Genomic DNA, 25,533 nt, shown 5'->3' with positions numbered 1-25,533 from the left:
TCCGCTTCTTCATTAGCCAGTATTTCCTGAAACACTATCGGTTCCAGCGGTGTTCATGCGCCGGAACTGTCAGGCCTCTGGAGCCGGTCAGCCTGGACAGAGTGGTGCTCGGAGCCCGCAGCAGGCAGAGCCTCCGCTGGGCAGGAGGGGAGCAGTTCACTGGTGGACTGCTGGAGCTCTGTCGCTTGGGGCAGGAGCCGCTGGCCCGTCAAGGAGATCCGCTTTTCCTGTCCCATCATCCACTGTTTGGAGACGACACGGGACAGGTGAGACTCGGAATTGATTATTACTTAGATAAATAACCCAAAAGAAGACAACTTTAGCACATTTAGATTCATGTTGTTGGACTAATAACGACTGACATAAGTTTGTTTTTCTTTTTGTCCTTCTTATACACTGCTTCCAGGGTCATAATCAATTATGCAGTGGGGTTTGTCTAACACATGCAGCTGAAGTAAAATACACAATTTCTGGTTTTAAAGTGACAGAATGTGGTGTTCATGTGAAATGTACGATAGTATGTAAATGCATTGGCCCTAACAAATTTAGGGAATTTCTGCCAAATTTTCTCATTTAGTCCCTAACTTTCCGCCAAAAAATATGAAAATTTATGATCTCCAAAAGTCAAAATTTGCAAGAAAAAAACCCTCAGAAATTGAGATTAAGCTCAAAAATTTTTTGTAAAAAAAATGTAAATTTTTTTAGCTACGTGAGTAAAGAAATTTGCTACAAAAAAATTCAGAAATTTTAGACATCCAAGACATTTTCTAGAAAAAACATAAAACTTTCTGAGAACCAAAAGTTTAAGATTTTTGTCTTTTGAAAAGTTTACAAGTCAAAAATGTTCATCTTAACAAGCACAGAATATTTCTGGGACTAAATTAAAAAATTCCAGAAATGTTGAGATTAATCTCAGACATTTTCAAGAAAAAAAATGTTGAAATTTCTGACATTAATCTCGACGTTTCTGGGGAGCGTTTTGGTAGAAATTTCCTCCTTTAATGTTTACAACTGCCCTATTATGCCATTGTACAAGTAAACTGTCTTGCAGTGTTTCTCTCATCTGAAGTATTTCCTGCTCTCTGTGTTTTGTCAGGTGCAGCAGCGCCTCCTGGAGCTCCTGGTTCTGGAATGCAGTCCAGTGAAGCAGGGCAGGATCACGGCCAACACCTCTCTGGTCCTGACCGACTGCTGGGACTGTGCGGACCCTCCAGGCCCGTCGTTGCCCTACAGATTTCTTGGACTGAGTGTGTCAGACTTTGCTCATTACGCCGACAGCCTTGGCGGGTCTCGGTCTCTCCTGGACAGCTGGAGTAGTCTGGGCTCTGGGTTGCCGGACGTCCTGCAGGCCTTGGAGTGCAGGTTAGATGTGCGCGTGGTGGACACTCAGCGATGGTGCTGGGTCAAAGGCCAGCAAAGAGCATTTGTGGACACAGACAGCTGCGTGTTCCTGAGCAAGCAGCTGCTTCTGAGGCTGGGGCTGTTCAACCATGAGTGGGTGAGGTTGTCCAGGCCTACAGGGGGCAGCAGAGGGCCCGGGGAAGAAGTCAATGTCAGAGCTGCCCCCTGCAGAGAGCGCCTAGTCTCTGCAGTAGTGGTGGATCTGACTCCAGAACTGACGATCCACAACGATGTGGGTTTCATCTCAGCGACTCTGTGGTTCAATATGACTGACGGTGAAGCGCTTCCCGTGAAGAGCTGCACGCTAAGGATGAAGGTGCTGCAGTACATTTAAAACACACTTTAAATTGCTCAGTAACGACATGTTCACACGTCTAGTCTTAATTCTGAAAGCAAGCGTTTTTTATGTGGTCATTCATGCTAATAATTAACCCTGACCACAATGAGACTTTGGTCTGAACGGTTTATGTTCCCAAAGCACCGAATGCGCAGAAGAAGAATGTCGACGTCACATATCAGCACACCGCTTACAGAAGTTGAATGACACCATGGTTAATGGTGACAGAAAAGCTCCACTTTTGTTTTAGCATTAAAAAGCTGGAAATGTCAGCATAAACAGTGGAAATGTTCCTGGAGCTTCTTCAACAAGCTGAATAATCAGCCAAGTATGAAATTTGATCCAAAGACACAAAAATCGTTGGTGTTTAAAATAAAAAGATAAAATCATCGCATCAAGACAGAAATCTTCCGTAAAAACAGAAAATGCACAACAAAATATGACTGGCAGAAACAGGAGCAATGGTTTTGAGTAAAGCCATAAAATATTAACTTCAGAAAATTGCTTTTATGTCCAGAAAGACCCAATTTGAACTTTCTAAAAACAAGATCCCAGTGTGGTAAAGAGAAACATCATGCACCAGGATTTCTGCATCTTCGACACACTGGAGCCAAATATTGAAATCCTTAGCAGAACTCTGGAGAACTTGACTGCTTACTAAGGAGGTAATTAAGTGATTTAATTCAGGTGTGTTGAATTAGACCTTGGGGACCTCTGGCGTCAGCTGTGACTGCATAGATTCAAATAATTCAGGGATTGAAAAATAAAAACTAAAATTATGTTTGTGCATCTTTAAAACGTTTTAAATTTATAAAAAAATAAGTTTGCCTTAAATACATTAACCACAGCTCTTAAATTTTGTTGTATATTTTATAATTTTGTGAGACATTCTCAGGCAAAAGTTTGAATCACACACAGACATTTTTATTAAATTTTTTTGACTTGAGGCGGTTGAGGCTACCGCTAACTACCTGCTAATAAACACTCGCTAGCTAGCATATTTTTGCATCTATCATCAATAAATACAAATTCGTCTTCACCAGTAGCACACTTCTGTCCATACAAAAGCAAAGCCCTTTGTACTGCTATAAAACATCCTATTTTCTCATGTACATTTTTATCGTAATACAGGTCTTAAGTTTGATTCATGGCGTTTTTAAAAAGTCTTAAGACCATTATGCAGATAACCTGACTAAACATTCAGTCGTTTCCAGTCGAATGAAACGATTTTTGTCTCATTTAGATCTTTGTTTGATGAGCTGTTCTTTGCTCTGTTGCATCAGAGGTGGAAATCGGCTCTTGAAGATCTCAGGCCGCGCTCTGACAGTTACTGCCGCTCAGCTTCTCTGCCGTTTGCCACCGAGCTCCACATCCAGCCAGTCAGCTCTCTGCAGCACAGCGACCTCAGCTTCCCCAACAACCTGCTGGCCGAGCATTTCGCCACACCACGGTGGGTTACTGCAGGTCTGCCTGTCCGAACGCCTCCGCATAGTGTAATCCGATTAACTGTGCGGGAAAGAAGCAGGAAGGCGTTTTCAACAGAAACGACTTCACTGTGAAGCAGAGAGTTCGCTGTTTCTTTTCTCTAACCAGTTTGTTGTGATGTTTCACAGCGTGGTTTCACAGGGAGACATCCTGACAGTTCCTGCTAAAAATCATCCAGAACTGCTGGAAAACAACGGAGAGGGGATTCGCAGGTACAGCGCACCTGTGCGCATGTTTACAATTATGGAAAAAAAGAAAAACAAAACACCCACTTTCTGACAAAAACAAAGAAAAATCAGGTCTTTAACAGGTTTATTCAGGTAAATCTGACCTCAAATTCACACATAACAGATTGCACCTTGAATTTTATCACAATATTTTATGGTTCTATTGTGACAACAATAAAAACAATGACTAAATAAACATTAAATACTCACTAAGAACTCACTGAAAGAAGTGTGATTTATATCACTAAGCTGCACAAAGTAACTACATTCAGTCATACTTTTGAATTAAGTGGTGTATTTTGATGTTGAACAGTGGAGAAAATAGTAAAAAATGAAATTTACAATAATATCTATTGTTTTATCTAAAAAAAAACCCCAGCATTAATTAAACTTTATTGAGACAACAATCAAAATTCTTAAGAAATTTTTCACAATAACCGATACAATAGATGTAATTGGGAGCCATTATGAAGGCCAAAATGAAAAAGCTGTGAATAGAAATGACACTTCAACACTGTGTTGCTTAGCAACAACTCTGAAACTTAAAAGATCTGGAGGAAATCCAGATGTGCATCAAAATCAAGGCTGCGGTGTTTGGTAACCTGGTCAAGAGTTGCAGGAAACGCCTGACCTCTGGAATCGTAAACAAATGTTTCCGTACCAAATATTAACTAATGTAAATTCGGGATGCGACAGCTCAGTCAATTTTGCAATAAGTTGTGCTGACTTGTTCTCTTCAAATAGAAAACAACCCTTTCAAACAAATCACCAGCTGTTTTTCTGTTACAAACGTGCACAAAACTTTGTCAATCTTCAACTAATGTAAAAAAAACAACCCACAACTTTGTAATCGGCATGTTTTCATTAAATAAGAAACATAAATAAAATCACGAATGAGCTTGTTCATGCAATAAGACATGCCGCAGCAAGATCCACCAACCACTTCCTGTTGTTTTTGTCTTTGTGGATTGTGCCAGTGGAAACATCCAGTTTTGATGCAAGCAAAAGAAAACCCCCAAAACATTCCAGCACCAAAGCTTTTTAGCGAAAAAAAGAGTTTTCTTTCAAAAATGGTGTGTTTCCATTAAGCTAATTTATTTTCAGAATGTCAAATTGTTGATGGAAACACAGCTACTTTTGTGAAGTCTTTTTCTGATCGTATCTGTGCTTTGACTTCTGCCAGGTGCCCGGTTCTGTACTTTAAAGTTCAGAAGGTTCTTCCATCTGCTAAAGGAGGAGGAGAAGCTCTTCTGGCTGATGAGGCTCACACCTCACTCTACATGGTGAACATCTGCTTCTATTTAGTGTCTGAACACAGAAATGATCCATATCACGGCTCCTAAAACAGCATTAGCAAACCCACAGAAAATGCTGCAAGATATGTGAAAAAACATTGACTGTTGGAATGTTTTTTCTCATTTTTATTCACCATTCAATCATTTTTACAGTTGTTTTGCATGTATGCTGCCTTTGTGTGTAACTGGTATTTTATAATGATTGAAAAACTGATCTATAAAAACGTAAAAATTTAGGATGAAATTTTTTTATTTACTTTGAAAAAATGCTGCACTGCAAAATCTTATCAAGTATTTTTGGTCTAGTTTCTATTCCATATATCTTAATACACTTGAAGTAAGATAATATTAAATTGCAAGTAAATTTTCAGCAAGATACAGGAGCTTGTTTTATGTCAATAATTCCTTAATGTTGTTGAAAAAAGATTTGTTCCTCTGGATTGTCAATTTATAAGTGAAAAAATCTGCCAATGAAACTAGCACTTTTTAACCAATATAAAAGAATTATTGACTTAAAACAAGCCCCTGTACTTTGCCGAAAAGTTAATTTGTGAAGTAGTTTTGTCTTATTTTGATATGTGCACCAGAAACTAGACCAAATATATTTGGTAAGATTTTGTGTTTATGCAGTGAGCACAACTTTCTGTGAATGTCCTTGCAGACATTTAGTTGGTATATATAGCTCTGAAACTGTACTTTAAAAATGATTATTCCTTTGGTGTCAGTGGTAATGAATATGCTTTAAATGCATTAATAGGGAACGTTCACCAACAGCCCTGTCCCCTGCTGCTGTGTGGATGAAGAGTCTCTGTGGAGCAGCCTGGCTCCTTCTGGCCTCAACAAGACCGTCGACCTCCTCAGTGACCTCATCCTGCCTCACCTGCAGCACAGGTAACTTACTTCTCACTGCTTCTTATTGACCCTTTGGACGTGACGTCACGCTCTCCAGAACCCCGCCCACTCCGCCGTGACGGATGTCAAAACAATCAATGCGCTCCTTTAAAGCTAGTCTGAAAACGGACATCTCTAATGTAGCCTAGCATGTACGGAAAAGATTTTGGTTAGCGTCTTCTATAGGTTTTTAATGCCGCTCCGATGTAAAGAGAGACGCTGTTTATGACATAGTGATATAAATCATGTGGTGTGAATTCAGGCAAAGTCGGTAATTTGATCAACACTTCAGGAAGGAGGAGGTACGGGTCGGTTTCTAAGCTAGCCGTTTCCATTTTCTGTAAATACCGCCGTCTAAGAGCCCCAACCAGGTGTGTTACCCTCACAGACAAATTAGCTCGACTGGGACAAGTAGAAGCCATGAATTAACTGGCAAAATTAACTTTGGAAAACCATTTCAGTCGCTCAGTACCGTCCCTCACTTCTGACGTCCATCATGGCGCCTCGAATGATTTAGTGAGTAGTTGCAAAGGGTCAATAGTGATGCAATAGTCTTTGAACTCTATTGCATCTAAAAATGTTAACATTTAAATTAGGTGTTTTCAGGGCTTGATTTCTGTATAAAGTCCTTGAAAGTGCTTCATGTCCAAACTGTGAAGTTCAATAAACGTTTGATTAAAAGCCTAAATTTGGAAAACATTTACAGTTGAAACAACACATTTAAAAATGTCTTTAAATTTAAATTTTAAGTTTCCTTTCCTCTAAATTTCTATTTGCTGAATACCAGAAAACTTTTTTTTTTTTAGTTTTGTTGTAACTTTATCAAACCTGTTAGATCTGTGTGTAATTGTGTGTAAGAGACAAAACTGAATGAAAACATTAAATATTGTTAGATTTTAGTTTTCTTTGTCCTTACTGTATAGTAAAGACCCCAGTCACAAAACATTATTAATAACAGTAACAAATTATATCATATGTTAGTGAATTGAAGCTGTCTTTTTTTTTGTTTATTTGTGTTGTTTGCTAATTTGCTGCTAGAAAAGTTTGAAAATTTAGCTTGAAAATGCTTAAAAAATGCTTAAATTTTAATGTGGGAATAGTGTATGAACTATGTAAATAATAAGACTTTTATATTTGTCGGCTCTTTAGTAGGAATTAAGTCTAATTAGTGTTGTGTTTGGTTATAGAGAGTCTCTGTCTGCTTGCACCGTCCTCCTCCACGGTCCTGCAGGCAGCGGAAAGATGACAGTGGTCAGAGCGGCGAGTCGCAGACTCAACCTCCACCTGCTGAAGGTGCAGTTTGGTTTTGTTGCTTTCCTTTTGGATTTTTTTTTTTTTTTTTTGCAATTAAAGTTAATGATTTTGTTGAGCTACCTTAGAAATACTTGCAAGGAATTTCTCTAGATTTATTCTGATCTGCAAAAAGATGAGAAAAAAGAATAGCAAGCAGACAGAATTGACACAAACATATTTTTTTATTCTTTAAAGAAGTTAAATTACTTGATCGTATTAATCTCGGACTGTAACTTGACATCAAGTAAAGCTGAGGAAGTAGTGTAGTAAGAAATAATTTTGATTTTTAATTCAGGACATATGAATGTTTAACAAAACTGCAGGTGTGTGTCTGTCTGGTGAATTTTTGGTTAAAACATTTTTGTTCTTCATTCAGTGGATTGAGAATCCAGAACTTTTACTCAGTTAGTAGTAGAGATACTTCACAATAAAATTACTCAAGTAAAAAGTACTACATAATAAAAATACTCATAAAAGTAATTTTTTTTTTTTTAAAGTTACTCATGTAAATGTAATTAAATGTAACTAGTGATTAGCCCAACTCTGCTTAAACCCAATGTTGTTGACCAGCTCTTCGGAAAGTTTTCAATAAACTCACAGTTATAAACATAAAGAGAACAAACTTGTTTATCTCTGAAAAAAAAAAATAAAGATTTTATTTTATTTCATTAAACAGGTAAAATGTCAACAGAAAAAAAATTTAATAACCAAACAATTATAATTATCAAACATGAAACAAAACTTTCATATCCATAGACAAAGCTTTTTAAATTCTGCCTCCCATTGTCTCATTAAGACGTGTGGAAATACATATTTATACTTCTAGTTTTTACCGATGTCACAGTTTTTACTCTTTACAAGTAATTGTGTGAATTTATGCAAAAAAAATTGTAGTGTGGGTGTGTTCTGCTGCTTAAAGAAGTAATTTCTTGTGTGTGTGTGTGCGTGTAGGTGAACTGTGTGACTGTGTGCGCAGACACTCCTGCAGCTGCAGAAGTGAAGCTGTCGTCGGTGTTCCAGCGAGCCAACGCGCTGCAGCCGTGTGTCCTGCTGCTCAGAAACCTGCAGCTCCTGCTTAAAGGAGCTGCTGAAGACAACAGCCGGGTCAAGGCGGTTCTGTGCCAGCTGCTCGGCGGCGCCCCCGCCAGGTCAGTGGCTTAAACATGATGATTTTATTGGAAAAAAAAAAAAACTAAATACACACAAGACGTCTTCTAGTTTATTTAATTTATTAAACTTGCTCAGAAAGTGAAACCATTGCTCTGCTACATTACCTGCAAATTGATCCGTTTAATATATATATTTATTTCTGATCATTTTAATTTTTATGGTGTTTCAATAAATTACAGAAGACTAATAGCATTTTTTGTGAATGAAAGGTAGGTAGGGCTGGGCAATAAATCAATAATATATATCACTATAGGCACAAGATCAATATCCATAGATAATACGTCTGATAGAATAATCAATAATTTAACTGAACTTTGATCCAGAATCCCACAGCATTCTGGGAAATGTAGGCAGATGAGAAAGGCTAATACGCTCAAACTACTCCCAAAGTTTGATGGCATGAACTATAACTCACTCTTTGGTTGCCTAGCAACAACCTGTTGAGCAACTTGCACAGCAGAGGTTTGAGGTTTCACCTCTGTGCCTCATAACTGCTTAAAAATAAAAAAGCAAATCTAATCAATAATTATCAATGTCGACACTTGCATCGTGAAACATTTTTCATCCATATCGTCCAGCCCTACCATTTCTGTTGAATCTGTACAAATGTTTATTGTTACAACCACAGACTTCATTGTATGTTATTGTGATTTGATGTGATAGATGAGCACAATGAAGACTATAAGCACTGATCAACTTTTAATTGTAATAAAACTCCAAATTTTTTAGCTGCATCCTTTTCTGCAAAGGATCATGCAGCCACACCATGTCACTGATCTTTTGCAGTGACGCAGACAGACTTCAGGATGAACAGAGTTAATGTGTTGTTGTCTGTGTGTTTCTGTGTCAGTGTGGTAGTTGTGGCCACGGTTTGCAGAGCTCGGGATCTCTCCCCGGGCATCATGGGGGCATTTATCCACCAGGTGGAGATGGAGAGCCCCACAGAGGAGCAGCGGCTCGCCATGTTGGTATGTCTGAGTCGAGAGCTTCACCTGGGGAGAGACGTCAACCTGGAGCGACTGTCCAAGCTAACAGCAGTAAGCGTTGATCTTTACATCTTAAATGTGACCTATGAATTATTAGGGTTTAATAAGATTTTTAAATTAAGAAGAAATAACTCTCTTTATTTATTCATTTATTTTTTTATTGTTGTAAATTGAAGCCTTCCCTGTGGCAGAGACAGAGGTTTCTGGGTACTGTAGTTTGTAGGGAAGTGAGAACCTAGACATAGATTTTCAAATGGCTTGAGAGCATAATACATTACTGCTAATAATTCTGGGTCCACAAAAAAACACAAATTTTTAACAGGGATTTCACTCTAGATTTTCTCATCTTAGGGTTTTGTGCTGGGAGATCTGAGCGCTCTTCTGACTGAAGCTGGACGAGCCGCCTGCAGGAGGCTGATTCACACCTGGTGAGACTGAAGCTTTAAAACTCCGACTGCAACAATCACCTTCCTGAAGCTCTTCTACGAACATCTCTATACTTACAATCAGAGCTGGCACTAATTATTTTATCAGGAAAGTTTTGCAGCCCACTAAATAAAACTTTATGAATGACCACTTTTATGACAAAAATAAATGACATAATACGTATTTATGGTTGCCAGATATGAGACTAAACTGGAAATGACCAAAAATAGATCAGAGTGCAACTCCAAATATTGATGTTATTTATACAGTTAAAGGTAATTGATAAGGAATTATGTAAAATAACTTGGACAAATCTATGCATTTTCATAGGCATATGAGAGTGAAGAGTGCCAAATTGCAATAAATGAATTACTTAATATAATTGTCATTATTTTTTTAAAAATTGGAAATAATTTATTAAACATAAAACTAATTTTATACATTTATTGGTTTCATTTTAAAAAGTAGGTAGACCCCATTATTTAATAAATTATGTCATGTTTCTGTGCTGAAACTGTCCAATAAAACTATTTTAAGAAATGATCATAAATTACATTGGCAAAACCAATTTTTTTTATTTTTGATACCTCTGGTTACATTGACGTTTACAGTATAATCATAGATGCATGTAATACAGATTTAGAATAAAATGGTAAAACTATAAGGACTCCCTGACATCACCAAATATTTAAATTTGTTTAAGTGATTTTAAAGAAGAAATTAACATCAGTTTTCTGTTTAGATATTTGACTAGACATGTAGGGGAAAAATGTGCCTTTAAAATGCGACAGAAACCAAAAATTATTCATGAAATGTAGAAGTAAGATGTAAAGTACAGATGGAAATGGTAACATTTCTTAAAATAAAGAGCGAATTACAGCCATCAAGTCTTGATGACATAAAATCACTGATGGTTTCTGATAAACAGGAAATGTTCAAACCTCTGAGTAATGCATTTTCATTGGCAGATTAATGATCGCAGATTTCATTTCATCTAGTTGGACGCTGTTCAGAGTGTTGTTGTTTGTTCAGTGGTGGCCGGTTGCAGGAGGACTTGTGCGCCAGCGGAGTGACCATCATGAACCAGGACTTCTGCTGCGCCCTGGAGACGCTGCAGAGCGCCCAGTCCAAAGCCATCGGAGCCCCAAAGGTGACGCCGCCGCCGTCGTCCGCCTCAGCAGAGCCGTTTTCATTATTCTGGAGCCTGCTGAGCTTCAAGTCCCTCCAGTTTTTCAACCAAACTGCGAAATTTATACTAAATCAACAATTCTCCACATCGTTTTCTGACTGCACTGCAAATTTTCTCAAAATTAGTTAAAATGAATAAATAAATAAACATTGTGTTTAAGTGACTGCAGCCTTACTTGATGCCAAATTATAGTCCGTAACTGATGTGGCGAGTAACAAAAAGTCACATTTAACATCAATCATTAGCACAAATATTGTAAAAATTCCTTATAAACATTTCTAAATTTTCACCACAAAATCTGTGACTTTGATTACAAAAACATTAAATCGATCATAAAATCCTGGAGGAACAGCTATTTATTGATATTTCAACAGTTTAATTGGTTTTGTCAATGCATTCTGGCACAACCGCCCCTTTAAGAAGATTCAAATTTTTGATTTGGCCCAAAATGAGCTGAATCTGACACAGACTCTATAATCATTTCATTCTTGTTGGCTGATGGTCACTCTGAACGAAAAGATCCCTAATGTGTGCTGGGAGGACGTTGGAGGGTTGGCGCATGTGAAGAGGGAAATCCTGGACACTGTGCAGCTTCCTCTGCAGCGTCCCGAGCTCCTGTCTTTGGGCCTGAACCGAACCGGAGTCCTGCTGTACGGACCGCCCGGTACAGGAAAGACCCTGCTGGCCAAGGCTGTGGCCACCGAATGCGCCATGACCTTCCTCAGGTGGGTTTACTTGACGAACCAGGTGTGGACGTCCTCTTTTTATCTCTTTAAATGCGGTTTAATTGTTTCTTAAGCTGCGGTTCTTTTTTCAGTGTCAAAGGTCCAGAGCTCATCAACATGTATGTGGGTCAGAGTGAAGAAAACATCCGAGAAGGTTTGTGTCTCATCGGTTCCTGTCACAGTAAATCAATTATTTAAAACAAGCTGGATGATTTCCATTTGCATGATTTATTGTTTTCCTCTTTTATCTCTTTCTACTAGTCTGGGACAATTTCATTTACAGAGACTTTATATTTCATTTTATTTGTTTTATTTATTTATTTTGGATATTTAAAATGTCGTAAATTCCAGTGTTAAATGTTCATTAAGAGTTGAAGATTTCTGAGAATGTTTTTTGCATTATTGTGCCATTATTACCATGATATTACTTGAAAATTGTCTCAAAACAGCAATATTATTGTTTATTGCAATGACTTCTGGGACAATTTATCGTCCAGCAAAGTGGGTCTCATCATTTGATCTAATCATCACTGTATTTTTTGTATTTGTTGACAAAATCTGTATATTTCCGTCATTTTAACCTTTTATTTTTTCAAGACAAATTACTCATTATCCAGAGTTTGGTCTAACTGCTGTATTTACAGAAATGTTCATGTGCATTGTCCCTACCAACTAAATTACATTTAGACATTTCGCTTGGAAGATCTTGATGGTTAAAGGGAATATTTGTCTAGAAGGAAGAAATACTTTGCTCTTCTTTTCCATTTCAATTGTTTTGATGTCTTATTACCTATAAAAATAAAATGGCTGCCTTACAGCTGATCGTCCAGATTATTCATAATCATGTTTAATTTTACGATGCTCACTCATCTGTCCCATCTCTGGAAAAGCTTGTCATAGTCAATCTGCCCATTTTCTGTTTTGACAATAATTTCATACAGAAGGGTCATTTTTTAAAAATACGTTTTCTGTTTAGGACAACAAAGTTTGCTGCATATCTTTTCTAAATGAGAGAAACAATCCAGGGGACATCGTCAGGCCCAAAGACTGTTTTTATATCCAAATGTTTTGAAGTGATTTATCTGCTTTGTATTTTTATTCGTTTCACATTTTAAAGACTTCTAAGTTTATAAATATGTTTAACTCTTCGTCAGTGTTTTTGTGTGATCTCGATGTTTCATCCTTTGGTCTTTTGTAATGTTTTGTTTGTGTTCAGTGTTCCACAAAGCGCGCTTGGCGGCTCCCTGTGTCGTCTTCTTTGACGAGCTGGACTCTCTGGCGCCCAACAGGGGGCGCAGTGGAGACTCTGGAGGAGTGATGGACAGGTGAGCGTTGACGTCGACTTCAGTCGGGAATCTTTCTGGCGCCTTCTCTCTGTGTTCTGCTTCATGAACATAAATATTTCTAACCTTCTGTCCTCTGGTCAGAGTTGTGTCTCAGCTGCTGGCTGAACTGGACTCGCTGCAGTCGTCTGCTGGAGTTTTTGTGATCGGAGCCACAAACCGTCCGGACCTGCTGGATCAGTCGCTGCTCAGACCCGGAAGGTTAGAAAGAAACAAATAAGTGATGACAGTGTTCTTAATGACAAAACATATTGAGATTAAATGGTTAATTAATTATTGAAACAATCGTCAACTCATTCAGCAGTCGATTAGTCGCTAACTGGAACACACAGACTCAAAAAAAAAAGGCATTTTGCTTAAAAGAAAAACAATAATCAGAGCAGAACTTCAACCGAAACTGTACAATATATGTAGAGAGAGTTTGCATTTAAGATAAAAGCGCTTGTGTGTAAAAATGTTTCACACAAAACTCCTCAGGTGGGATAGTTTTAGCTTCACCCAGTTCAAATTTACTTAAGCAATGTTTCTGTTGTCTTTCAAAAAGAAACTGAATTATTTGTTTATTTGCATTTTTTGCCTTTTTCTAAAATTGTACTTAAAAAGCTAAAATGAAAAATATGTAGAATTTGCCTCTTTTATGTGATTAATTAGATAAAAGACAAATTTCAGATAACCATTTAAGCCACTTAACAACTTGGGTGCAAAATGTGTTTACTTTTTATACATTTTTGACCTAATCACTGCTTTGAATATGTTGTTCTTTCAGCAGATTGAGTCTAATTGCCTCAGTTAATTAATTGATTACTAAATTAGTTGACAATTGTTCCGATATTCGATTTATTATGATTAATCGTTTCAGACTTGAAGCTTGTGGTTGTTGCTAATGCTAATGCAGGAGACTTTGACATCGAGGTGATTTTAATTTTTTTTTTTTCATCAAAACTTCCACATTTTGTTGGTCATAACTGCCTTTTCGAAAAAGCAACAAAAGGGTAAAACATCCAAGAGGGTGAATACTTCTTTATGCAGAGATGAAGTATGAACTTCTCTTGGACTGTGTCTCTGCAGGTTTGATAAACTGGTCTATGTTGGGATCAATGAGGACCGCGTCTCCCAGCTGCAGGTTCTCCAGGCCATCCTCAGAAAGTAAGAACAGTCCTGTGAAGGCAAGAGGAAAATCAAATGTCTGTATCTGCAGCATCAACTTTTCTGTGCTGTGCGACGACGTATTAGGGCCATTGGAGTAAATTTCCACCAAAATGTATTTTCTGAGTTTCTGCGAACTACGGATGAATCTTTTTTTTTTTTTCTTTTTTTTTTTTTTTCCTAAAAAGATTCTGAGATCAATCTAAAAATTTCTGAGTTTTTTATTTTTTATTTTTTTCAATCAAATTTTCAGCTTTCTAAACTCAGAAATTCTGTGTTTTGGGGGAAATGTACTCCTTTTTATTTATTTTAAATTAGATTTGTTGTCATTGTACAGTATTTTCTCTACAACGGCCCAAATACACCTTCGTATTGGGGTTATTTTTGGTGCGCTAAGCTAAAAATAAAAACAGACTCCCAGTTTGAGTTGAAATGTCTTCACTGTGTGTTTAGGTTCCAGTTAGATCCGGCTGTGGATCTGCAGGATGTGGTGGATCGCTGCCCGACTCGCATGACCGGCGCCGATCTGTACGCTCTGTGCTCAGACGCCATGACGGCGGCCATCAAGAGAAAAATCCAACAGATCGACGATGGTAAGAACAAAGAAATGGCTTTAAAATATTCAGTAAAGCTGCTCCTTCATGGCATTTTTTGAAGGTAAAAGCCACACCAAGTTTATTTTGGAACTATTTATTAGTTTTTTTCCTTTCTCATGTCCTCATTTTCTTTGCCTGTGTCCTCTCTTTGTTGATCAACATCAGCAGTTATTCCCTAATAATCTGTAATCTCGCCGTTCTGTCCTGCAGGTCTGGATTCAGAAGACTCTCCTGTCCTCCTCTCTGCAGAGGATTTCTCTTCTGCTCTGAAAAACTTTAAACCTTCTGTTTCTGAAGCGGAGCTGCTGCGGTACCGAAGCATTCACCAGGAACTCTCCGGACAGTAGAAAACCTCTGTGAGGTGTTTCATCAGGTTTAGCTGCTAAATGTAACATTAAGATAACCTGCGAGTTCTGAGTTGGCGCTTTTCACCGTTTTTATTTTTCTAACATGTAAATGACACGAAGAAAGAAACACATGCTAATAAATCAGTGAAAAGACTTTAAATATTTACTGTGGATATCTCTTCTTTTTATTTTTATTTTCTAAATGACTTTGAAATGGTTACATTGAATAAGATTTCCCTTAAAATTTCAAATTAAGAGAAATAAGTACTTAATATTTTTGATACTGATATTTGACCATTTAATTTTTTTGAAGCGATGGGATCTTTCTATTAAGTGTGAGGAAAAATACAGAGGAAACACTGAATAAACACTTCCTTTTTTTTCTCTGTCTGCAGTTAAATCAGGCAAAACTTCTCTACTTTTAGGTCAGTTATAATTACTAAAATTATTTCATTTTCCTAAATGTCACAATAATTACTTTTTTTAATTAATAATTTAAGCATCAGTGATTTGATCTTATATAATTTTCCATCCAGTTGCCTCTTAATACCGATTTATATGGCAGAAAATGTTTTTTTGCTTGTTTTTTGTTAAATACAGTCCGAATTAGTTAATTTTTCAGATTGCCACATTTGCATTAAACCAACATTTACGTATTAACATGTTTTATTGATCTAATTGTAAATATAATGCATGCATGTTTTTTTTCTTTAAACTTTAATAGTGAAAAAAGTGTAAAAACTGCATCAGAGCTGTCCCAAAGTAAAGGTAAACGATAGGTGAAACCAATCAAGTGCAACAAATGTTACATTTTATTTTAATATTTAGCAAAGATACTTTCAGGTCTTAAAAAGGTGCTGTATTTTACAGGACAGTTAAACTCACACAATGATTTGCAATACGAACAAAATTGATAATTTATTTAAAAATATAACACTCATCAGAAAATACCAAACTTCACAATGTAGAAACTATCGCTGAAAACTGAAACTGACATTCAGTTTGACTGAAGTTACAACAGGGGAGTAAAAATACACTGTAATTGCAAAAATGTTCAATTCAAACAACGTCCTTAAAAGAAAACATGAATAATGACATTTTTCTTTTAAACGTCACTATGGAGCAAAAATAACGAAGCTGCAAATCTTCAACATAAAATCTTTGACACAAAAAGCCAGAAAGTTATAGGATTTGTGATTTGTACCAATTTTAAAGTAAAATGTTGAACTAAAATTTCGTACATGCTGAACTGTGATGGGTGACTTTCAAAAACAAAACCACAAAACAAAAATTTACATTTGTATACAAAACCAAACTGCATCAAGTGATGCATCATAGCAACACGAAGTTAATGTTTCAACATTGAAAATCTCAATGAGCGTAAACAACCCGTAAATTACATTCAAAATGTACAGAAAGATAAAACAGTGTACCAGGACTAACAAAAAAATTTTCAAGATTTGTTTTCTAACAAAATTTAACAATGGCCCTCATACTAACTCAACGTAATCAGAGAAAGAGGCATTTCTCTTCATGGATAAAGTTTGTTAAAAGTGATGGAATGAGTTCTTATGCGTTGAAGTGTTGGCTCTTAAAAGAGCCTTTGTTTAGTTGATGTCTGTGAGGGATGGAGTTCACTTTTTGGCTGCTGCCTTCTTGACTTTGGGCTTAGCGGTCTTCTTCGCTGGAGCTTTCTTGACTGCTGCCTTCGTAGGGCTCTTAGTGGCCTTCTTGACCGCCTTCTTAGGGCTCTTCGCTGCCTTCTTGATGGCTGCTGGCTTCTTGGCCTTCTTAGGAGACTTCTTGGCAGCCGCAGGCTTCTTAGCTGCTACTTTCTTGGGCTTCTTGGCCGGCGCCGCTGCGGGTTTCTTGGCCGGCGCCACGGGCTTCTTAGTTTTAGCAACGGCTTTCTTCGTGGGCTTCTTCGCCTTGGTGTCGGCCTTACTGCCCATCTTGAAGGAGCCGGAGGCCCCGGTACCCTTGGTGTGGACCAGGGTTCCCTTGGTGAGCAGGCTCTTAATGGCGGTCCTGACTCGAGCTTTGTTTTTGTCCACATCGTATCCTCCGGCGGCCAGAGCCTTCTTGAGGGCGGCCGCCGACACGCCGCCTCGCTCTTTGGAAGCGGCCACGGTTTTCACGATCAGCTCGCCGACGCTGGGGCCGGTCTTCTTGGGCTTGGAGGCCTTCTTCTTGGCCGCTTTGGCCGGAGCGGCGACGGGCGGTGGAGCTGGAGCGACTTCTGCCATCTTATGTTTGCGATTCAACGACAGTCCGAGTAGAAATGAGAAACCCGGAGCAGCGCGCAGCACTTAAACACACCATGAGAACCGTGGAGACTCAACCGTGTCCGGGGCTCCTCGCAGCAACAAGGACGGCTTCTCTTTGTGTTTTCTCGGCGGCATAAAACAACTGAAATCTCCATGATGGAGCTGCGCTGCGGGCCGACAGTGAAGCGGCTCCGTAGCGGACAAGTTTCTCTTCGTGTTCAGCTTCTGGAAATCTCCGAGGCTTTCTGCTGTTTGTTAGCAGAGCCTGAAAACTGCACCGATTCACGGCGGAACACGCTGATAATCGCTGTGTTTTCCGTCCTTTCTCCTCGTCAGATCCTACCATCCTTATCAAATACTGTCTGATCGCTTCCTAACATGTTCATGTAAAGCCTGAGAATTAAAACAACCAGCCGCTGAGTCTCATTTCGTCCTAAAATGAAGATATTGTAGCAGCAGCAAACACACTGATGATGGCGTCTCATGGTGTTGCCAGACTTCCTAGCAGTGATAATCAAAATCAGATTTTCTGCTCTCAGCCCCTGAAATGTATTTTTTTTTTTACTTCTGGATTGTAACAGAGCTTGAACTGAATGAATAAAGTATTTTCTACACTTTGTCAGTCTGCGCAGAGCTTTACAAAGTTAGTCTGAAACCGAGTACTATTTGTGTTTTTAGCTTCCTTTCTGTGCCTGAATAAAATGTGACTTCAACATATGCCTGCGATTATTCTACTTCTTAATTATCCCAAATTTAACTTTTTAAGCTGGTCATTGTCACATTTTCTATTATATTCTGAGATAAAAATGATGGTTTTAACGAGACTTAGTTTCATCAATGATAACTATCAAGGCTCTCACACATTGAACTAGATTACCTATTTTTAGGAACACATCTGAAGCAGAGAGGACATCGAGTCCTGAGGACCAGGAAATGTGGAAAAGATGTGCAATAATTATAATTTCAAGTAAAATAGTTAAGTTAATGTATATTTCTTTTATTAGATGAACTCTAAAGATTGAATTGTATTTTATTCCTGGCAAAATGAGGACTCTGTTTTGGTAAATTGCATAAGCATTTATCACTTTCCTTCCTCTTCACAAATATTTATTGCTGTTTTGTTGGTCTGCTATCAAACTCTGAACAATTTTTTTTAGTTGTAACATGACAAGATGAGAAAACATTCAAGGAGGTATGAAACCATTTCACTCATGAGCAAAATCATTATTCTAAGAAATTTTTATTGCAAAACAAGGAAGTATTTTTTTTCCTCAAACCAACTTATAAAACTTGTACTAAACATATATAAAAAGATCTTATACCATTAATTTTCAATACATTCATTTTTCATTGAGCTTTGAAGTCATACAGCACCTTAATTATATTCCATAATTCCTAGAAAAAAAGCACATCTTCTCACCACTGCACATTTTATTAAGGAATCATCAACAAACCCCAAAGCATGTCACAGAAAGTCCAAAGCTTTCTTTAGTAATTATGTAGGGAAAACTACATGATTCAAGCAAAATCTGGTCATGACCAGAAGTGGAGCTTTATTTGCCGATGATATGCAACTGATCTTGGTGGCAGGAGCATCCAAAGCGAACTTCGTAGCTCCTGCAGGTTCCAGTGTTCTGGTCGCTATTGCAGCAAACAAACCCCTTGGTGGGACTGTAGCTGTAAGTGAACAGCTGATGTTGAGTTACTTTACTATTTGCAAAAGCAGTTTAACCAATAAAATCCTGTAATAAGTAGTAAACGGGTCCATGCTTTGTCCCCATTGAAGTTCAGCAAATTATTTCCCTAAATTTTCAAATTTGTGACAAAAACAAGCATAATCTTGGCTTCCAATGACTGAGAGGAAAGTAAAGGGAATGTGTTCTGTGATCATTTTAATATACGTAAATTGTCCTCTAGGATGGTGTTTTTCAAAATGAGAGCTACCAGAGGGCGCTAGGGAGGGCTAGGAAATTGGAGAAAAGGCTAGAAAAGAAATAAAAATATTTAAAAGTTCAAGTTTCCATCCATCTATCCATTTTCTGTTCACCCTTTGTCCCTAATGGGGTCAGGAGGGTTGCTGGTTCCCATCTCCAGCTACGTTCTGGGCGAGAGCCAGGGTTCACCCTGGACAGGTCGCCAGTCTGTTGCAGGGCAACACAGAAAACAGACAGGACACACAACCATTCACACACTCACACCTAGGGAGAATTTAGAGAGCCCAATCAACCTGACAGTCATGTTTTTGGACTGTGGGAGGAAGCCGGAGAACCCGGAGAGAACCCACGCATGCATAGGGAGAACACGTAAACTCCATGCAGAAAGACCCAGGGCCGGGAATCAAACCCACGACCTTCTTGCTGCAAGGCAACAGCTCTACCAACTGCGCCACTGGGCAGCCCAAGTTCAAGTTTTGTTCATAAATTTGTTTATTAACTAAGCTGTCAAATTTATTCCAGGATGTAATAAAAACACAGAAACACCTAAAATACCACAGGACTCAAGAAAAACCATAAAATGGCATCAGACTTATATATATATATATATATATTTCATAACGACATTCTAAATCCATTTCATGAAAAGGTGAAATAAAAGTTTTGCTTCATCTTTAGTTGGCAGATTCCAAAGTTTGTCAGTCTTTGAATTTCTTACTATAATAGTATGAACATTAAAACGTCAGGATCAGCGCTCTTCAGACATTGTGAGTGGCTCTTAAAAGAGCCTTTGGTTTGTGTTACTTCCGCAGCGGAGAGTTTACTTGGAGCTGGTGTACTTGGTGACCGCCTTGGTGCCCTCAGACACGGCGTGCTTGGCCAGCTCGCCGGGCAGCAGGAGCCGCACAGCGGTCTGAATCTCCCTGGAGGTGATGGTGGAGCGCTTGTTGTAGTGAGCCAGACGAGAGGCCTCGGAGGCGATGCGCTCAAAAATGTCGTTAACGAACGAGTTCATGATGCTCATGGCCTTGGAAGAGATCCCGGTGTCAGGGTGAACCTGCTTCAGCACCTTGTACACGTAGATGGCGTAGCTCTCTTTCCTAGTCCTTCGCTTCTTCTTACCCCCTTTGCTGGCCGTCTTGGTCACGGCTTTCTTAGAGCCCTTCTTGGGCGCAGACTTCGCTGGTTCAGGCATTTTTTCTCAGTCTAAACTTTTGAAACTCTGTCGGCTGGGAGACCGTTCTTATACACGGCGCATGTAAATTCAGCTGTGGCGTCCCTTCACTGTGATTGGCTGAGCCGTTCAGCGGGCTTCCAATGAGAGGCGGAGGATCATTGGTTTGAAAATCCCCGCGCGCGCAAATTAACAACACACAGGACAAGTTAAAACCAGGATGAAGAGGTGAAATTGAATTATTACATTTTTACAAATGACGCTGAATCAGCACAACACTGTTTAATCTCAGACAAGCTGAAGACATAATTTCATAGTTAAGCAAATGAAAATCATTAAAATTGAGATGCTGTTTCTACATTCTAGCTGCTAGAGAACATGTTTACTATTCCAGTCATATTTAGATTTTTTTAAAGCTTTTTCACTTATCACAATGAGTGTTAAACTCTGCAGTTACACAGCACTAGTTGTATAAAAAAAGCTGAAGTGTTTCAGAATCACAAATACTGTTTGATATCAAACATTAAAAGGACAAAGTGTAAACAAGGTAATATATTTTAAGAATTTTTGTAATACTTCACATGTTTACATTTAGCTTTGCAGAATAGTGCCATCACCTCAGTTTAGGTTCTTTCGATGTTTCTAACAGGACCAGATGGGGAGAAAGCAACACTAAAAACTTTAACGTTGGCTTTATAAAAAGCAACAGTTGCTAAGTAACTTTAGGTTTTATTTGCCACTAACATTTTTTTTTCTTTCGAAAATTTTTATTGTTACTTTGGACATTTTATAAACATGGCATTATACAGTTATACAAATGTTTTTCTTTTCTTTTAATAAATACAAATCATCGATTACTTTAAACTAAAAGAAGTTAAGAACAAGGATATAAAACACAAAAGTCTCTGGATATTAAAAGTTGAACAGGACCGGGTGACTCCTTACAAAGTTCGGAGCCGTCCTGTTCTTCCAAACAGCGCTGGTGCTCAGAGGGGAAACCTCCCCGAAGCTCCTTCCCTCCTGCCTCACCCGGAGAGCCAGGCCGCCGCTGCTTGGACCTCCGTTCGTGGATCACCGGCTCCTTCGTCCACGGAGGCGCAGCCGATTCTTCTTGGTGGCTGTGTCCTTGGCGCGCCACCTGCAGCCCTCGGTGTTTCTGTAGTAAGGTGGCCTCGTTTTTCCTTTTCTGATTTAAATTTATGTTCCTTATATCACTGTTTTGGATAGTTTGTTATATTTTGAAGTTATTTACGTTTCTTAGATTAGTTGAGTTATATTTTTGGGGTTGTTGTGTTGTATGTTTCTGATTGGTTGTTTTGAGGTCGCGTGCCACGAACACCCGGAGACGCCCCACTGAAGCGCACAGGTGTTCTGCATCTAATCAAGCAGCGTGCAGACCAGGGAGGATATAAGTCATGGACACCGAGACAGCAGGCCATGAAGCAGCAAAAGCTGGACAGACCATGGGTGTAGGAGCAGCGGGACGAGAAGCAGACGGACTATGGCTGGTTTGTTGGAGGGCGGCGCAGGCAGACAAAAGGACTTTCGACGGGAGGACGGATTATTGGGAAGTGCCACCCGTTGATCACTGTTGAGGGCAGCGAGTCACCCGACTGGTCGTCGTCGAGGAGCGGGCGGCCGGCTTGAGGAGCGGGCGGCCGGCTTGAGGAGCGGGCGGCCGGCTTGAGGAGCGGTGGAGGACCGCGCTTCCCCTCGACCCAGCTAAGCATCTATGATACAGACTTGTTGGACTTGATGTCAAGGACTGACTGCCCTCCTCCTCTTTTTGATTCTTATGTTTTTAAATAAATTATTGGAACTTTCATTGGTCCGTTTGGAACTCCGTTCACAATCCTTGCTGCTTTTATATTGGCCATCCAGATCACAGCCACGGGGGGCATCTGCCTGCGCCTGCTCACCAGCAAGTTTCTGGAGGTCCAGATGGCGTCTTTAATGGTGGCTAGGGTGAGCCACATCTCGCCCACAGGTCCACAGCAGCGCTGCACTCCCACAGCAGGTGCCTCACTGACTCCGGCGCGCCACAACCGGGTCGGGGGCAGATGGACGTAGTCAACATGACGCGGGAGTGCATTACGGCTCTGACCGGGAGGATCCCGTGAGCCACCATCCATGACGGGTCCTGGAGTCTGTTCGGAAGGACGGGATGGCTCACGTTGCGCCAAACAGTGGTGGCGTCTCCATACAGGAGGCCGCGCACTGGAGTCACTGGTTCCCGGTCCTGAACAACAGAAATAATAAAACTATGATTAGTTAAAATCCTGCTCTCCTCTCCTTCCAGTTAAAAATGTTCTAAAAATTTCTGTATAAAAGCATATAGTGGGAGGTTAAAAGGTATCGGGATTCTAAAATCACTATCAGTTTGTGTTTTCTTAAATGGGAACCTAGCCATAATCTGCTCATTGTGTTTGTTTTTGGATTAGTGGAAATGTTCAAAGCTTGTTTTAGGTGAATGTTTGTGTAGTGGCTGCCTAAAAACAAGTACAGATCTGGGACTCCTTTTCCCTTTGGTCTTTTCATGATGTCCCTTCTCAATCATTCTTATTTGGCGCCCCAAAGGAAATAAAAAAAAATGGTAAACTGGTAAAATCACTGCTTTGACTATTAAGATCTTGCCCTCTAGCGTTAGCGCTCTTAGTCCCCACAATCCCAATCGTTGATTTACTCTTACTCCTCCCCCATTCTTGTCAAATTTTACACCCAGTATTTTTAGTTCTTGTGTTAGCCTACCTGAAACTGCAGTCCTGTCTTTTCACTATTTTTCCATGGTCCGTAAAATTGTGCTTTTGTTTTCTCTTTATTTAATTTTGCCTCCGATGCTTTCCCAAACCATTCTGTCAATTTAAAAACTCTGTCTACTGATAAAAGGTCTGTACATAAAATGTTAAAATCATCCATATATAAAAGACATTTGGCTACCTGCCCTCCACTCCCCGGTATAGTTACACCTAAAATCTGTGGGTCCCTTCTCAAGATCTGCGCCAGCGGCTCGATGCAGGCCACATAGAGAAGAGCGGATAACGGGCAACCCTGACGGACACCGCAGTTCACTTTCACTGCTTTTGTCAGAAACCCGTTAACCATAATTCTGCTGATACAGCAGTCCCACCCACTCTACAAACCTCCCAGGAAAACCCATTTTTCGCAGTACCTGGAAGAGGTACTGGTGCGAGACCCGATCGAAAGCTTTCTCAAAATCTAGATTTAAGACTATGAGCCGAATGTTTCTGTCTCGCAAAACAGATGGTGTCTCGGATCAGTACGAGGCTGTCCGTGATCCTCCTTCCCGGCACGGCGCAGGCTTGATCCGGGTGGATTAGATCCCCCAACACTCGACGCATCCTAGCTGCTAAAACTTTGCTAAAAATCTTACAATCGACTTTTAAAAGCGTTATGGGTCGCCAGGTGTTAAGGTCTCTTTTGTCTTTGTATAGAAGTGTAATTGGGGCGTGCTCCGGTGGCGTCGAGGACTGGCGCCCGGAGGCCCCCAGTCCTCGACGCGGCCGTCTCGGGCTCGATCCCCCCCCCCCGCCCCGACCGGAAAAAAAATTAATAATATTTCTGTTCTAAAAACTATTGGGGAGTGTGTCTAATTTGCTAAAATCAGCAAAAACAACAATTAAATCAGGTGCCAAGATGTTAAATAAAATTCTATGGGGAGTCCGTCTGAGCCCGGAGATTTTCCTCTTTTAAAACTTTTCAAAGACTGTAAAGCTCTAAAAGGGTAAAATCCTGCTCTAAAAACTACTTTCTTTCATACTTTTTTCAATAAACTCCAAAGTTTCTTTCATATTTTCTTCCTTCACTGTTTTTTCTGTGTATAATTCACCGAAAAATTCTCCGATCACTTTTTTCTTTTCTTTTGTTAGAAACAATGTTTCCATTCTCTGATTTTAGTTCGGAAATAAAACTTGGATTATTTATTATTTTCTTTAAAAAGTATCTTAGCATTTTTCCCCTTCTTCAATTTCTCACTCCATGTTTCTTAAAACCACTCCCTTACTCTTTATTTCCGCAAAAATGCTCATTTCTTTATTTTGCTTATTTCATTTCTTTGTTAAAATCCATGCCCTGTTGGTTAATTTGAGTTAATTTCTTTATTAGGAGCGAAAAATGTTAGTAGTTGTAATTTTAAATAGCGAAAGTTGGCATTAAGACTTATAAAACAGTTTTGGAACCGTGAGTCAAAGTGAGGCCAGTTCGAATAAGCCCCTCATTTGTTAAAAAGAAAAACAGAGCGGTAGATTGACTGCGGGAGTTTTAAATTTTGTCGATGGAAAAAAAGTTGTTTGAACAACCACAAATTTCAAAAACAGACTCTGCGAGAGGACCGGACATTCAAAGCTGTCTGTCGACGCTACAGGACCCAGCTTCCTCTCAAGAAGAAAAAGGCTTGGTTGTGTTTTCCGACATTACCCGAATAGTTGGTCGGAAACAGAAAGAAGTACAATCGGGAACCTGGAAAGGACAAAAAGAAAAAAGGTAAAGACTAAAGAAAACCACTTGTTGAAACCACTTTTCCCCCCCAGTCTAGATTTCCTTATTTCATTTAACCAAGTACAGTTTCATAGTGTTTATTCCATCTCCCTATCGTCTAAACCTATCGTTTTCTAAACGATAGATTTAGAAAAATGTCCAAATTTTTCTAAACCTATCGTCTTCTTCTCTTGCATAGAACGAACAGGAAAAGAATTGTACACACACACACACATATATTAGTGTCATAGAAATGTATACATTTTCATTACTTATGTGTTCATTTTTCCTCCAACATAAAAAAGGGTTGTGTTATGGCTTCTCAGCTGCCTATTGGACTATAGCAAACCACATGACTAGATATAAGCAACTTTATTTTTTTATCGTTGCTCATTTTTAGCTTGATGTGACTTATTTGCGTTCATTTATTGCTCCGGAACAACATAAAATGTTGGTAATTCTCATCTTATACAGTGACTATTGGTAGTATGGTCTACAAATAACAAAGTTTTGGAACCGTGTGTTAAGGTGCGGGCAGTCAGAATGACTCGGTTTCCTCCGGCAGTTATGTGGCATCGCTTCTCGGCCTTTTGGCTCAGATCAGTGTGTAGTTTCTGTTCTTATCAGTTTAATATCTGATATGTCTCCACTTGGAGACTGTATATTAAATTGATTTTTGAAACAGGGAGATGGAATAAGGGCTTGCTCTGTCCACTCCATGCATCATCCTGGTATTGCAGTGTTTCCAGGCATGGTGCACTTTCTCACTTGTGTGAAATAATAATTGTAGTTTAACTGGTATTTAAA

The 25,533-nt window shown here is 39.2% G+C and overlaps 3 protein-coding genes and 1 non-coding gene across 4 annotated transcripts in view; 2 read left to right on the top strand and 2 right to left on the bottom strand.

Annotated features, from left to right (window-relative positions):
• pex6 (peroxisomal biogenesis factor 6) overlaps window positions 1-15,017 on the top strand; it is a 15,330-nt gene extending 313 nt beyond the window's left edge. The window contains exons 1-18 of the mRNA XM_044115468.1: window positions 1-266; window positions 1,097-1,717; window positions 3,022-3,188; window positions 3,352-3,435; window positions 4,634-4,733; window positions 5,503-5,636; window positions 6,824-6,929; window positions 7,881-8,077; window positions 8,950-9,136; window positions 9,437-9,513; window positions 10,544-10,661; window positions 11,220-11,425; window positions 11,518-11,579; window positions 12,642-12,750; window positions 12,853-12,969; window positions 13,837-13,914; window positions 14,368-14,507; window positions 14,721-15,017. The exon at window positions 1-266 is cut by the window's left edge and continues 313 nt beyond it. Coding sequence (XP_043971403.1) covers window positions 1-266; window positions 1,097-1,717; window positions 3,022-3,188; window positions 3,352-3,435; window positions 4,634-4,733; window positions 5,503-5,636; window positions 6,824-6,929; window positions 7,881-8,077; window positions 8,950-9,136; window positions 9,437-9,513; window positions 10,544-10,661; window positions 11,220-11,425; window positions 11,518-11,579; window positions 12,642-12,750; window positions 12,853-12,969; window positions 13,837-13,914; window positions 14,368-14,507; window positions 14,721-14,857 — 2,906 coding nt within the window. The 3' untranslated portion in view covers window positions 14,858-15,017. The remainder of the gene's footprint in view (window positions 267-1,096; window positions 1,718-3,021; window positions 3,189-3,351; window positions 3,436-4,633; window positions 4,734-5,502; window positions 5,637-6,823; window positions 6,930-7,880; window positions 8,078-8,949; window positions 9,137-9,436; window positions 9,514-10,543; window positions 10,662-11,219; window positions 11,426-11,517; window positions 11,580-12,641; window positions 12,751-12,852; window positions 12,970-13,836; window positions 13,915-14,367; window positions 14,508-14,720) is intronic.
• Window positions 15,018-15,762: 745 nt separating this feature from the next.
• LOC122830253 (histone H1-like) lies at window positions 15,763-17,613 on the bottom strand. Its single transcript, XM_044115469.1, has one exon. The coding sequence runs from the start codon at window positions 17,101-17,103 to the stop codon at window positions 16,492-16,494; it is 612 nt and encodes a 203-aa protein (XP_043971404.1). The 5' UTR covers window positions 17,104-17,613; the 3' UTR covers window positions 15,763-16,491.
• Window positions 17,614-19,557: 1,944 nt separating this feature from the next.
• On the bottom strand, window positions 19,558-20,259 carry LOC122830254 (histone H2B 1/2-like). The gene has a single exon (XM_044115471.1). It carries the CDS (start codon window positions 20,251-20,253, stop codon window positions 19,879-19,881), a length of 375 nt encoding a protein of 124 aa, XP_043971406.1. The 5' UTR covers window positions 20,254-20,259; the 3' UTR covers window positions 19,558-19,878.
• A 5,041-nt stretch (window positions 20,260-25,300) lies between these two features.
• On the top strand, window positions 25,301-25,491 carry LOC122830434. The gene has a single exon (XR_006370524.1). It is a non-coding gene; the product is annotated as a U2 spliceosomal RNA (small nuclear RNA).
• The last annotated feature ends 42 nt before the right edge of the window (window positions 25,492-25,533 follow it).

The sequence above is a fragment of the Gambusia affinis genome, linkage group LG04, assembly GCF_019740435.1.
Source record: "Gambusia affinis linkage group LG04, SWU_Gaff_1.0, whole genome shotgun sequence".
In the NCBI taxonomy this organism is placed as follows: domain Eukaryota; kingdom Metazoa; phylum Chordata; class Actinopteri; order Cyprinodontiformes; family Poeciliidae; genus Gambusia; species Gambusia affinis.
This window is presented reverse-complemented; position numbering and strand designations above follow the sequence as displayed.